Source organism: Lontra canadensis, unplaced genomic scaffold (genome assembly GCF_010015895.1).
Source record: "Lontra canadensis isolate GAN:19392208 unplaced genomic scaffold, GSC_riverotter_1.0 scaffold41, whole genome shotgun sequence".
Classification (NCBI taxonomy): domain Eukaryota; kingdom Metazoa; phylum Chordata; class Mammalia; order Carnivora; family Mustelidae; genus Lontra; species Lontra canadensis.
The window spans coordinates 12,257,393-12,272,633 of record NW_022631035.1 but is presented as its reverse complement, the minus strand read 5'-3'; the positions used below and the strand labels follow the sequence as shown (position 1 = coordinate 12,272,633).

Below are 15,241 nucleotides of genomic sequence, written 5' to 3'. Positions count from 1 at the left end.
GGAGCCTGCTTCTCCCTCTGCCTGCCGCTCCCCTTCTTTTGCTCTCTCTCTGAAAAATAAATAAATAAAATCTTTCAAAAAACTTAATAAAAATCATATCCAGGTGCAGTTGAGGCTTCCTTGGAGTGCCTTCCTATCTAAACATCTGTGAACTAAAGGATCAAATTATTCCCCCCACCCCCAGCCATCCAGCCAGCACATGGTAGAAGGCTGGAGAACTCCCATTCAAAAACCAGGGAGGGGGCGCCTGGGTAGCTCAGTGGGTTAAAGCCTCTGCCTTCGGCTCGGGTCATGATCCCAGGGTCCTGGGATCGAGCCCTGCATCGGGCTCTCTGCTTGGCGGGGAGTCTGCTTCCTCCTCTCTCTCTCTGCCTGCCTCTCTGCCTACTTGTAATCTCTGCCTGTCAAATAAATAAATAAAAACTTTAAAAAAAAAAAAACCAGGAAGAACAAGAAATACATAGTGATGACAATTCTATAGGAGTTCTGAAATCTAGCCAGGCATTTGTTGCCTGTTTCTTGATTAGGGTTTAGTGCTCCTTCCCAGCTCTTTGCTTTTCTGTCCTTGGATTCTTGGCTTTTCCCTCTGAACTGTGTGTGTGTGTGTGTGTGTGTGTGTGTGTGTCTGTATTTTTTAAGTTATAAGGAATGATTTGCTTTAAGCTGAGTAGTTTTCCAGCTTGCCTCCTGTTTGTAGGAATTTGGAGAATCAAGTATCTCTTTTCATTTTGAATTCTGTCCCTTTCACATGAAGCTAGTCTGATTCCTTGGTTTTGATGCTGTCTGTGACCTTTGCCTTTCCTAGGCATATGGTTTCTTATAAGCCCTAGCTGTCAGAAGTGATCACCCGCATTGATTTTTAGCTTCCTCTCAAGAGCAAGGAAATCCATCCCTGCCTCTGGATTTTTGGAGTTTGACTTTGTTCCTCTACTTTGGGGAACTTTGGTTCCCTACTAATTCTCCAGAGTCATACTTCCTGCTGTCTCTAGTTGTTTCTGGAACCAGAACCTGGCAGACCTTTAGTTTCCATCGTTTTCATGGCATTGCATTTTTGTTCTAGCTAAAAGTGGCATGCAATCTTGACTGGTACTGTCATTACTATTTCTTTAATTATTATTTCCCCAGTTTCTGTTTTATTTATTCCTTCTGGAATTCATATTTTTTTGATGTTAGAGATTGTGAATCTTTCTACCTTATCTGTTGTGTGTTTTCATTTATTATAATTATCCATTTATTTTTACCTTTGTGTTATCTGAATATTTCTTGAACCAGTTTAATTCACTGATTTGATTTTATACTATATTTAATCTGCTATTCTCTTCTTCCATTATGATTTTAAAATTACCAAATTTTACCAAAATTTAAAATTACCAAATCATGTTTTTCATTTGTAAACACGTTTTTATGATCATGGATTATTCATTTTCTTTTTACATCTGAAATATCCACTTGAATGACACTGGAAACACAAAGATACATTTAGAAGCTTCCCTTTATATATATAAATATATATGGTAAGTTTCTTTGTAGGAGGACATTTGATTGATCTTCCTTTAGGCTTTTAAATCTTACATGTCCTGTGTCTTATCTCTCTATTTTATGGGGACAAGTTTTTGTTTCTCTAGTATTTGGAATCAGGAATAATGCTGAGAGAATGGTTCTGGATTCCTGTTGAAATATTTTAGCATTAGGAAAAAGTGAAAAAGAAAAATTTATATTTCCTACAGTTTTATTCCTTCTGAGGAGGAGAGAGGCATTTACATGTCAGGAAACTTACTAACATGCTTGCTGTGTTCGTTTCAGTGCCCTGAAATTGATCAAGCCGCAGTCCCTCTCTTCTCATTGACGCAAGTACCATAACCATGAACTCATGTAAATATGTCCCTGTACCAGGTACTCTATGAGCACCACGCCTTGCTATTCTGTGTGGTAGACAGTACCTGTTATTCCTGAAGAGGCTTACAGGGTTGAGACTTTTCTCCTATCTTCTCTCTCACTGTTTCCCTAACCTCCAGCCCCATCACTGTGAGTCTGAACTATCTACTTTGAGTTCCAGTTAATGGTGTTTCCAGCTGGAGACAGTCCCAGTGGCAAGAAACTAAACTTCTGTGCCTAATGTCCTGTCATCCAGATTTTAGCAGTGGTAAGCCCTCCTTCATTAGTTGTCTCAACTGCTTGCACAAGAAACTGGCTTCCGCAATGCCTCTGCTTTATTTGGCCTGATTGGAGCATGTTTTAGGGATGATAAAATGTATTTAGTTTTGGACACATTGAATTGAAAGTCAGTAGCGCTTTTCAGTTTGTATTTGTAATGGGGTTGGAGGCTGAGAGAGAGCAATTAGGGTTGGAAATGTAGATCTGGTAACCAGAGCTCCTTGTTATTTGAAAAACAGATAGTCGTTTTATTAGCACTTTGGATTGTCCAGAGGGAATGCGTGTAAAAGGGAATAAACAAGGTTAGACCCAGAACCTCAAGATTATAACATGGTTGGGGTGTGCAGGGAAGGAAAAGCTGCTGAAGGTTATTGTGAAGGAGATTTCTGAAGGATTGAATGAGAACCGGGGAAGAATGTTTCTACGGAGCCAGTGAATGTGGCATTTTTAAAACACTGTACCTAATGTTTTAGTGAGATCCACTAGGGCAAGGACAGATAGCAGCTCATTTGCTTGAGCAGCTAGGAGATCATTGATGACTTATAGCACTTTCAGGATGAGTAGAAGTCAGATTGCAGTTGATTGAAAAGTGTATGGCAGGTTAGGACATGGATCTAGTAACTTATTTTGAAAATTTATTGTGAAGGGAAAGAAGTAGATTGGTACAGAGGACAGCTACAAGTGAATTAAAGGATATGTTGTTTTATGTATGCACCCTGTGTAATAAATAGATAAATGTTTCAGTCCTCTTTTTTTATTAATATTTTCTATGAGAATTTCTTTTAATATTTAAGCATTTTTCAATTTTTAAGTTAGCTCTTTTTATGATTGTTTAATCTATTCTTAAAGAAGGACAGGCCACTGCTTAGTATGGTGTATCAGGTTGCCTCTTCCCACATCCTTAGTTTTAACTGTTTATATCAGCTCAAGCACATGGGCTAATGAAGTTATTCTCAAAATATTACTTTATCTATTTTTCTGATTTGTTTTTAAGTATTTGGATAACCCGGGGTATTGGTATAACAAATTAATAGCTCTCTTTTAAAACAGCTTTTTCAGACATGTTACATTACTTAGTAACTAGTCTAAGGAATGCTATTCTTTTGGTGTTACTAACAAAAACACATTCATTGTCATCTTGTCTTTTTCAACTACTATTCTGTCTTTGGGACTACTTCGTATGGACCAGTATTTGTGAAGGGAATCCCGATAGGGCTTGTGGTTAAAAGTTAGTGACTTTACCTCATTCTTTAATGGTTAATTTCCATTTTATGTATCTTGAAGGAACTGTTCAGAGCATAGATAATCATAATAATGAAACATTCATTGAAGTAGCTTGAGTAAAAATATATGAGAGACTCCAGGCTAAAGCAGAATATTGAGAATGATATTTTTAAATTACATTTTATATTGGAGAAAAGCCTTTTTGTTCAAATTCATTTGGAAACTTAAATCATTTTCCTATTTAACTGCACTTATAACATTTTACCTGAATTAATGTGGTGTATTTTAAATTTAAGACTGATTTAGCTGTACTTTCTGACATGGTTTCAAATTAATCCAAATTTTCAGTACATGAGGATTTTTAAATTTTATGTATCTAACGGCTTCATCTTGAAGTACAACAGGAATCAATAAAACTTACTAACCTTTAAAAACAATTATCCTCTCCAAGAATATATGTTTCATTTTTCTCTTGTTCTCTACTTAGGAGAAGAGGGAGGAAGAAGAAAAGATTTAAATACATGTAGTTTATAACAGTTCCACTTAAAAATAGCATTTGTTTATAAGCAAGTCTGTGGCATTTAGGTGACATTTTATTTATACTTAAATGAAATTAAATGTGAGAATTACAAATGGTCGTTGTATGCCTTTTTTCTTTGCTATGGAAGCATCATTGTTAAATATAAAAAATCATGTCATTTCCAAAAGAAAAACATTAGTAGTCCTAGATTTGAATGCCCTGTGTCTTCTGAATTTCCCCCATTCTGACTGTTACTGTTTTGGTCTCTTAGTAGGGAACCATACCCTGCAAAGCTCCAAGTGCGATCCCATCCTACGAGTCCAACCTCCAGAGAAGATGGACAGAGTATTACCCCAAAGAGTTGTGTAAGATCAGATTCTACTTTCTTTTGTTTGTTATTTTAAAATAACTCCACAAATTTTTAGTTTCAGGTTTGTCAAAGTTCCAACAATTACTTAAAAACATTGCGTACAATGTAAGGGTTTTGGTGAACACTCCAATATCAAAGAACGTGGTGCGTTTGGTATACTCCATAATGTTCCTTCTGCTTTTGTAATGGTTCTGAGGCATCCATGAAGCAGTGTATTGTTTCTTTTGTGCATCGAAGAATAACTTTGGAAAGCTTCATTTTTTAGCTGTTTTTTTTTTTTCCCTTTTACTTTATATGTGTGTGTGTGTATATATAGCTACACACACACACACACACACACACACATATGATCTAACACCCAGTGGTCATACATTTAAGAAACTGAGATTAACTTGTAGCAAAGTAGGGGATACTGCATTTTTGCTGAAGTTGAGCTGTTTATGTCCTAAAATGTGAATGCCTCTTTTGCAACTCATTGCTTATCACAGTTTTGGTTTGAACAAGGTGCTAGTGAGCATTCCAGTTAGCTTTCTAAAGAGAAGAATTTTGCCTGCTTACTCTGGCCTTCCTTGCGTAACTCAGGCTGGTCTTGGGTTACATGACTTGTAGTTACAAGGAGATCATGTGTGATGCGTGACTGTTCAGCACATATTGCTCTAAACATAATCACTGCGTTTTCTCCAGTGATAGTTTGGAACTTTGGAAAATATTTTAAGGGCAGCATATTTTAAATATTTGTGGGCTTATTATCAACCATTACATTTACTCAAAATAAACAAGGCAGGTGCCTTTTCTTAAGACATTCTTCTTTACAAAGAAAAACATGCAAGAAGCAGGGGACCTACAGTAGAAACAATAATGAATTTTAATAGAGTATATGTAATAAATTCAACATTTTGTTCAATAGAAATTTGGAGATAATAAGATATGGAGAACATTTTAGTATATTTTTTCATCATTTCAAGGTAAGTGATCATAGGTAAATAGATTTATTAGTAGTGAGGTTTTCTAAAAGTGTGGAAATGGTGTGCCAACAAATTTAATTTCAAAATACATTTTTTGGCTGTACTGTAATATATACATTATTATTTTACACAGATATACCTTTCTAAGTTTTTAGAGCTTTTACATCATTGTCCATTTCTGGGCACAGATTTTAGGCTGTGCTCAGTTACAGTTTTAATCTGCTTTGATAAATGTGTAATATAATAAGTTATATGGGAGGGAAAAAGCGTGCAATTTTAGTTTTTTAAAAAAGTAAAATTTCACCATAATTGTATTCTCATGAGGTGAATCCAAAGCTTATTTCTCTTTATATTCAGTGTATGAATGAGAATTAATTTAAGAACAAAGAGCTTCTTGGACTTCAACACAAACTTCCCTGTTAACTAATTTTAAGGATTATAAATAATTCATCTTTTCAAGTGTTTCCCCACCCCCCTTTAAAGCTACTGTGGTATACCACAATTAAAACTTTTTGTAAAAGAACTTAAAGAGAAGAATCTGGATTAATTTTTAAAATATTCTTTTGATGTGTGGGTTTTTTTTTTTTTTTTTTTGAAATCTAGTTACTGTGTGAATATATTGTGAAGGCACCTCATAGCCCTAAGCAGCTATAATAAACAGTCATTACTTAGGATTGAGAACTCTAGCTCAGCTCTAAACCTTTCCTTTGAGGGCAATGCAGCACTACCAGAAAAGCACACAAAACTCTCATTACTCTGAATGACATATATTTTGTCCTGTTTTCTTTTTTTTCCTTCTTTCCTCTCACTATCCCTCTCTTCTTCCTTCCTTTTCTCTGCTATTTCTTCCTTCCCTCTTTCCTTCCCCCGCTTCTTCTCTTTTGTCTTTCAGGAAGCTCGTTCTAAAAAATCTGCTGTTTCTTTGGATGACAGCGACATCGAAGCTCGCCTTAATAGTTGGAATCTTGGGGTAAAAAAAAGTACTTTATGTATGTATATCAATGTAGAAGAATTGTATTATATTTGGAAAACATCTGAACTGATTCTGTTTAGTGACTATTATTGGATGTCAGCCTCAGTACTGCAGTAGTACTGTGGGAGAAGGACTTTGAGTACGGGAAAGAGAAAGAATGTTCCAAAGAAGCATAAAGCAGTCCTTGCCCTCAACAAGCTGATTTTCTTATTGGTTAAATATACACATACCTATTAAATGATAATTGAAGGTAGTGTATGGTAAAATATCAAAATGGGTTAGAAAGTAGAATACTAAAGTGGAGGGAAGGGGAGGAGGACTTGGAGAAGCAAGGTCATTACGGTTAAAAAAAATTGGGAGATATCCTGGATGAGCTGCCATCGTGGGCAGCTGTTTTCGGTGCAAAGACCGAGAGGGGCCTGGATGTTTCTAGACAGGTGTGGAGGTGCAGAGCTAGGAAGAGGGAGGCCTGAAGAAATGTGGGTGGTGTAAGTCAGCTGTCATGACTGGATCTTTGGGACTTATGTAGTGGGTGAGGGGCAACGTTAATCAGGTGGATTGTATTGGAGCTTTGAATGCTAAAGTGAGTGGTTTAGCTTTTACATTTTAGGCAACAGTGAGCCCTGGAGGTTTATTTTTTCCTTCCATGGTCCACTTTGCCTGATGCCATTTAAAAGCTTTGAGGAAATGAAAAGGGGGTTAGAACAATTTTTATAGCATTTTTTTTTCAAAGATTTTATTTATTTATTTGACAGAGAGATCACAAGTAGGCAGAGAAGCAGGCAGAGAGAGAGGGGGAAGCAGGCTCCCGCTGAGCAGAGAGCCCGAGGCGGGGCTCGATCCAGGACCCTGAGATCATGACCTGAGCTGAAGGCAGAGGCTTAACCCACTGAGCCACCTGGTCGCCCCACATTTTGTTATTAATAAAATAAGTTGTATTTGAAAATTTGAAAAATATAGAAAATCAGAGAAATAGAGTATGTTTGAAAATCTTAACACTGAGAGATGGTTTAGCCTTTTGCTATATATTTTCTCCCCTCCTTTTTTTCATGTGTATATTTATAAAATTAAAATTAAAACAAAATTGGGGTCATATTACAAATATCATTTTGCACTGTTTAAATTTGCTCTAAGTTTATAATAGTTCTATAAATATGAATATTAACCATAGCACTAATTTTTCTTTTGGATGGGTACTCCATAACTTATTTAAGCATTCTGCTATTTTTGGACATTTCGGTTGCTCCCAGTTTATGGCTAATGTAAGTAACAGTCATTAAGAATCTTTGTGTACAGGGGCGCCTGGGTGGCTCAGTGGGTTAAAGCCTCTGCCTTAGGCTCAGGTCATGATCCCAGGGTCCTGGGATGGAGCCCCACATCGGGCTCTCTGCTCAGCAGGGAGCCTGCTTCCTCCTCTCTCTCTGCCTGCCTCTCAGCCTACTTGTGATCTCTGTCTGTCAAATAAATAAATAAAAGCTTTAAAAAAAAAAAAAAGAATCTTTGTGTACATATTTGGTTGCTTTCTCAGGTTATATCCCTTCCTGGTACATTAACCCCAGAAGGCATATACCAATTTATTCTCCAACCAACAGTATGTGGGATTATCTTTTTTTCTTTTCTTTTTTTTTTTTTTAACCTCTTCACTGACAGTGGTGATTGTTATTTTAAAAAACCTAAAACACTTCCTTCTAATAATGGTCTTTAATGAAAGCAGTGCTTTGGGAAAATTGACTTGGTGGCATTTTGAAGGTTATGGTGGATGCGAGTAGGAATTGGAGAAAGGGAGCCAGTCGTCTTTTCAGTGTTTGTGGTAAGCTGCACGTTAGTGTGATTTCTGTGAAGATGGAAAGTGTTGAAAGAAAAAAGACATTTCAAAGAGAGTAAAGGATGCTAGTGACAGATTGGTGAGCTGACCGGAAGGGCACCTAAAGGTTTGCTTCTAGGAAATGGGAACGTTGGCTCAGTTAACTGTCAGGTGGGGGAAATGATTTGAAGAGTTACAAGTTTCCTTTTAGACGGGTGGAGTTTGAAGACATGGTTGGACACATTGGGGAGGTCAAGGTTTGGAGGTTCATGGGACTCGAGGGCTGGAATCCTGCTTCGTAGTCGCACTGCTCGAGGTGGTGGCTGCACCCGGAGGCTGGACAGCTGGTCTTCAGGGGGCAGAGTAGAGACAGCTGACTCCGATAGGGGGCATGATTAGAAGGTAGGGAATGGATCAGAATTTAAAGCAATATGAATGTCCTAGCCATTTTGGGAGCATGTTAGTGAAAGAGAAGAGAGAGAATTAATAACAAGAGGGGAATAGTAAGTGAAAAGAAACACACTGTTATGTTTGAAGGTGGAGGGGAAGCAGCCACTGGAGGGAAGGCCCAAGTTACCATTGTGGGAGAAGAGCACAGGAAAACCCCCAGAAAGACAATTGTTTTGGTATTTGCCAGAAAGCAGTATCAAAGTGGAAAGTTAAATTCTGGTCTATCCTTTTAAACTTGCCTTTGGTCTTAGCTATTCGAAACTTCTGATGCACGTTTCTTAGCACACACAGTACTTTGTCCAATTATTTAACTGTTCAGAGGATTAAATTTTTCATTTATATAATAAAATTAAAACAAAAGATGTAAAATATTTTGAGGTAATACCTTAAAACTAGGTCTACCTGGGTTTTGTTTCACACTTTTATTGTTCAGAGAGTTCACTCACAGTGTAAAATATGAAAGTCTTGCGTTTTTACATATTTATAACATCTATACATTAATCAGGCTGAACTATATCTTTTGATCACAGTAGAATAATTTAAGAATCCAGTGTATTAAAAAGGTTAGATTTTGCTTTGATTTTAGTTTTGTGTGAGAATGTGTGATAGACTTTTTTTCTTCCTGTGAATGATTGGTTAATAGTAGTTAATTTTAGTGCTCCGCATTAAGGGTGCATTTTTTATATTGCTGGCATGACTTTCATACACCTTCGTTCTGTTGCATTTGATGTTCCAGAATAATTTTCTAGATTTTGTTAAACATACATTTTTTTCCGTCAAATATATTCTTTCTTTCTCCAGGAGTGTGTCAGTATTTCTTTTTTTGTTTTTATGAATACATAATTCTAAGTAGAGATTTACTTATTAAACCTAGCAATTAAATTTTCTTCCTTTTTTTTTTTTCCTTCCTCTCTGAGCATTTTAACCTTTAGTTTTGGGGAGGCTTTCTTACTCTGCCAATATAATTTATGTGTATTTCATGCTTTACTATCTTTACGTACATTTTTTTCCTTTTTCTTTTTTCTTTTTCGGAAGCCCTGGCCGGGGGCTGGGAGGAGGACTTTCCAGGGCCTTCCATCCTGGTTACTAGTCACCTGCCCACTCCCACTGTGGGTCCACATGCTGATCGCAAAGTCTCACTCCTACCAGAAGCAAAGAAAGAGTGAGGACTCTGCGTCTTAGCCCCAGAGCAGGATCTGGGAGGAGTGTGGGATTAGTGCAGGGCTAGTTCTCAAGATAGGCAGTGGGAGCTGGGCAAGGTCAGCAGGAGTGAGTGTCCCCAGATCCCACAGGTAGATCCAGAGGGTGGACAGCACCCTCGAGGCAGGCAGACCCACCTGGAGGCTAGGGGCCATCTGGGAGGAGTGAACCTGCCCATCAAGGGCTAGGGGTGCCTGTAAACAGTTAGCAGGTAGGAATATGCCTTTACTCTCCCGTCGGAAGCCTGGCTGGTCTGCTCACTGGAGCCTTCCTCCCTGGGGCCTGTTGGGAACTGTCCTAACTAGGCACCTGGGCAGCTGTCACGCTGGTCTAGTAAACAAAAGAGGAAGAGGAAGACAAAAGAGTAAGTTGAGATGAGTGGTTCCAACAGATGAGTTGCCCAGCTTGCTGACCCACAGAACTGTGAGCTCAATACAATGGGTGTAGTTTGAAGCTGTGAAGTTTTGGGGTAATTTGTTGTGTAGCAGAGAGCTGTTTGTTTGGTACAGAATACTGCCTGTTTTCTGAGGTGACTGCCCAATCCTTGGGATTGTCAGTGAACTTTTTTTTTTTTTAACTTAAAAAAATTTAGCCATTCTTAAGAGTGGTTGGTGACATTGCTTTGTGTGGTTTTTGTATGTATTTTCCTGGTGACTAATACAGTTAGGTGACCTTTCAGAGGTTGTTGACAGTTTAGATGGCCTCTCGCAGGGCGAAGTGCCTCCTTGTGCCTTGGCCAGGTTTCCGGTTGGGTTGTTTGCTTTTTTCATACTGATATGTCACAGTTTTGTAGCTATTTTGGGTAAGAGTCCTTTTGGAGTGTTATAAATATTTTCTCTTTGTTGCTTTCCTTCAATCTCTTATTGGCATCTTTGATGAACAGAAAATGGACATTTTAATGCAGTTCATTTTTTTATCTTTTCACTATGTGATTAGTATTGTTTTGTGTTCTATTTAAGATCTTTGACCATCTTAAGGTCCTGAAGATACTCTTCTATGTTGTCGGCTAGCAGCCCTGTTGTTTTACTTTATCGTGTTGTGTTTATTTTTTAAAGTTTTTATTTATTTGACAGAGATAAGAGATAGAGAGAGAACGAGCAGGGAGGAGAGGGAACAAGCAGGCTCCCTTTCTGCAGGGAGCCCAACGTGGGGCTTAGCCCAGGTCCCTGAGATCATGACCTGAACTGAAGGTAGACGCTTAACCGACTGAGCCATGCAGGTCCCTCACTTTTTCTGCTTAGATTACATACCATCTGGAGGTGATTTCGGTATATAAGCTAGAGTGTTAATGAAACAAGATGGGATTGAGAGGGAGACAAACCATAAGTGACTCTTAATCTCACAAAACAAACTGAGGGTTGCTGGGGGGAGGGGGTTTGGGAGGGGAGGTGGGGTTATGGACATTGGGGAGGGTATGTGCTATGGTGAGTGCTGTGATGTGCGTAAACCTGGCGATTCACAGACCTGTACCCCTGGGGATAAAAATATATTATATGTTTATAAAATAAAATTAAAAATTAAAATTTAAAAAAAAAGAGTGTTAAGATTTATTTGTGTCACATATATATATAATCTATCTCCAGGTGACACTCACATTTATTGAGAAGACTATTCCTGTTGTACCACAGTTTTATTTGTCTCATAAATCACGTGATAGTACGTGTCTGTTTCCATTCTGTTCCTTTGGCTTATTTGCTTTTCCTTGTGCCAAGGGACTGTGCCGTTACATATCTGTATTTAATTTATGCTCAATATGTTTGTTGAAATGTGAGTAAACCAATGACTGAACTTCCATTTGTAGTATTATCTCTGAGGAAAAGCGTTTTTCAAGTTCTAAAATGTTGACTTAAGAAACATTATTTTGGGGGCACCTGGGTGGCTCAGTGGGTTAAGCCTCTGCCTTTGGCTCAGGTCATGATCTCAGGGTCCTGGGATCGAGCCCTGCATCGGGCTCTCTGCTCAGCGGGAGACCTGCTTCCCCCACCCCCTCCGCCCCCCGCCTGCCTCTCTGCCTACTTGTGATCTCTGTCTGTCAAATGAATAAATAAAATTAAAAAAAAAAAGAAATATTATTTTGGAGCATAATTGGTTTGACATTGAGAACTGAATTTATTTTACGCTATCGGGAGAATTTTGGCAGTTCTGACTGATGCTGTGACTTAAAAACATTTATTTTAGTTGTGGTGCTAGTAATATATTGCTTGACAATGCCCTTTCCTATAAGGCAGCTAAAATATTAGATAAAATGTCTTTCTGTTTTTGTGGAATCATAGACCCTCTCTAATTGGTCAACATTAGTCTATAAGGGATATTTGATCAGTTTGACCCAAATCCTGAATAATCCAAAGAAATAATCTGACAGAACCCTTTGTAACCAGTTTGGCTAAAACACTAACCAAAATAAAATGTCAAAAGCCAGTTTTCATTAGAAAGCATTCAGGTATCTGTATTTGTGTCTAGTTTAAACTATTATGTATTTTATTACTGTGATTCTGTTTGCTCTTTAAACAAGAAGTGTTTGGTCATGTGAGTCATTCTTGCTATTGGAACTTAATTTTTTTGGCTTTGTTTTCTGTATAATATTTTGTTAGACTTTAATGTTTTACATAAATCCTTTTTATCTTCCATTTTGAACATTCTTTATTGTGGTCTTCTTTCTTGAGGTATTATGAGAGAACAAGAAATTTTCCAAAAGAGCATGAAAAAAGTAAATGTTAAGACTGTTTATAGATTGCTTCAAGTCCATTTGCTGGTGGATTACAAAGTGGGAACATTTAACTTCAAAGCACATCTGGCTGCTGTTATAAAAATCAGAAAATAGATTGCTTATTTCCCCCAAGAAGACAGAAGAACATGCTTTACTATGGATAATTCTCATTACATATTGAAAGTGGTTATGAGACAAACTCAGTGTACTGTAAATGAACAACAACAGAAAGAAGATTTATACTTGTTTACAGTGTTCATTGTTGCTCTTAAATATTATAATAGACTTTTTCATTTTCTTTTTTTTTTTTTGGTCAACTTGAGAAAGAAAATTTATGATAACAGAATGAGTCTTTAACTTCTGTATTTAATGGCTTTTAAAGATGCAGAGGATGAAACAGGAGTCACTTCTGCATAGTTGAAAGGCTACATTGTAATTAGCTAAACCAATATTTTGTACTCTGCTTGTAAATGTGGAGCTGTGTCAAAATAAGTCACAGATGGTTTTCTTGGCTTTTGGTTTTAAATTTTAAGCTTAATTAGAGCTTGAGCATCTTTGAGAATTCCGTTTCCCCCTTCCTTTATTTTTCCCCTTCTGTTTAATTCTGCTTCATGAATTAGGGTTTTATGTATTTGCAGGTTTGGGTGTGTTTTTGAAGAACTTACTTTCTTGGATGGTTTTCTCCATTCCAAAAATAGATAATGGTTACTTACTTTTCATTTATATACCTTCAGACAATAAATATTTATTGAGTGTACTTGCTGCCTGCTGGAAATTTGCTGCCTCTATTTTTCAAAAAGCTGTGTATATATAGTACAGTGTTATTTACTAAAGAATGTGCCTCTTTCTCTGGTACGGTATTTAAGTGGGTTTTATTATTATCTCTACTTAATAAATGCTCCCAAAATGAATGTATTAATTCATATACCCACCAGTGGTGCACCATCTGGAACACTTTTATTGTCAAATTTTTAATGTGTACCAATCTGGGGGCTATAAAATGCCATCTCGCTCTGGAATTACTTTACATTTACATATTTCTGAAAAGATTGCACATATATTTCTACGTGTATTAGTCATTCAGATTTCTTTGTCAGTAAAATGTGTCTCATGTTTTTCACATTTAAAAAAACTGTATTGTTATTTCTTTTATTACATTTTAAAGACCACCTTTACACATTTTGGAGACTGATCATTTGTTCAAACATCTCCCAGTTTATGGCTTATCTTTTCATTTTATTCATGATATCTTTTTTGGAGAGAAGTTCTTAGTCAAATATTTTAATTTCCTTTTTGTTTATGCATTTTGTTTTGTTTTGTTTTGGTTCTTGCTTAAGAAATCTTTTCTACTTTGAGGCTATAAATTCAGGGAGAGGGAGAGAGAATCTTAAGCAGGCTTCGTGTCCAGCATGGAACTGCACAAGGGGCTTGATCTCATAAGCCTGAGACCATGATCTCAGTTGAAATCAGGAGTTGGACTCTTAACCGAATGAGCCACTCAGGCACCTCAAGTCATTCTTTGAAGTTGTCTTCTGAAAGGTTTTATGGTTCTGCTTTTAATTATAAGTATTTTTTTTTAAGATTTTATTTGTTTGTCAGAGAGAGAGAGCACAAGCAGAGGAAACAGCAGGCAGAGGGAGAGAGAGACAGGCTCCCCACTGAGCAAGGAGCCTGATGTGGGACTCGATCCCAGGACCCTGGGATCATGTCCTGAGCTGAAGGCAGACACTTAGCTGACCAAGTCACCCAGGCGTCCCTAATTATAAGTATTTAATCCATTGGAAATTTATCAGATGTGGTACAAGAAGGCATCAGATCTCACTCTTTTCCACTTATTGAACACAGCTTTATTTTCTCAATAATTCACAAAGCTGGATTTTTCATGAGTCATGTTCTCATATTTATTTGAATTTCCAGTACTCTCTAGTTGATTCTATTGACTAATCTTCATTACTGTAGTTTTATTATATCTTAGTAAATCACTCCACCTTGATTGTTTTCTTCAGGCATGTCTTGGCTATTCTTGTCTATTTATTTATATACATTTTATAATGAGCTTATTAAGTTTTACCAAAGCCCTATTGAGATTTTGGTTTGGATAAATTTAGTCACTAGATCAAGCTAAGGATAATGTCATTTTTATAATATTGAGACTGTCCAAAAACATGGTTTCACTATTTATTTCATTATTAATATTTTTCAAAAAATCTGAATTATTTTCTTTTTTTTTTTTTTTTTTTGAATTATTTTCTGCACAAAGGGCTTCTGTGTATTTTCTTAAATTTGCTTTTAGGAATTATATGTTGTTTTGTGATTACAAATGATATCTCTATAAAATTATTTTCTTTTCCTAAGTGACTTTTGCTAATTTACAGAAATACAGCTGACTTTTATGTATCAGTTTGGCATCTCACAACTTCGCCAAGCTCTTACTTGGTCAGCTCCTGTTTAATGTCTTTCTGTTTTCTGTCTTTATTTGTAGTGTTCTTTACAAACTTCCTGAGATTATTTAGAAGTTATACTTGAATACATACTGTCTTGGTGGTGGAACAGAAACATCGTCAAACATTGACCTGCAGGAAAGTGGTCTATGTCAAGTGGGTTGCATAAAAAACCCTAATGAATCAAAATCCTGACACAGGGGAGGCCAAAGGGGGCCCATATTACTGTTTTCTTCTATTTCATGGCTTTGAAAAAAAGTAATTCCTACTACTGACAGGTTTTGATTTTGATTTTCTGTTTTTTATAGGAAGTTTTTATGGATGTTGGATTCTTTTTGTTGTTGTTCACGATTACTGATGTTAGGTGTTTTTGAACAAGAGGTAGCCAATGGCTGTATGGGATGGATGGCTTGGGTAACTTACTTTATTTCTT

At 36.9% G+C, this 15,241-nt stretch overlaps 1 protein-coding gene across 2 annotated transcripts in view; it reads left to right on the top strand.

Annotated features, from left to right (window-relative positions):
- The window catches only part of CEP112 (centrosomal protein 112), a 406,944-nt gene that overhangs the window by 36,593 nt on the left and 355,110 nt on the right, over window positions 1–15,241 (top strand). For both annotated transcript variants that reach the window (XM_032870788.1, XM_032870789.1), the window contains 2 exons: window positions 4,170–4,263; window positions 6,126–6,203. In XM_032870788.1, the coding sequence (XP_032726679.1) occupies window positions 4,170–4,263; window positions 6,126–6,203 (172 nt within the window). The remainder of the gene's footprint in view (window positions 1–4,169; window positions 4,264–6,125; window positions 6,204–15,241) is intronic.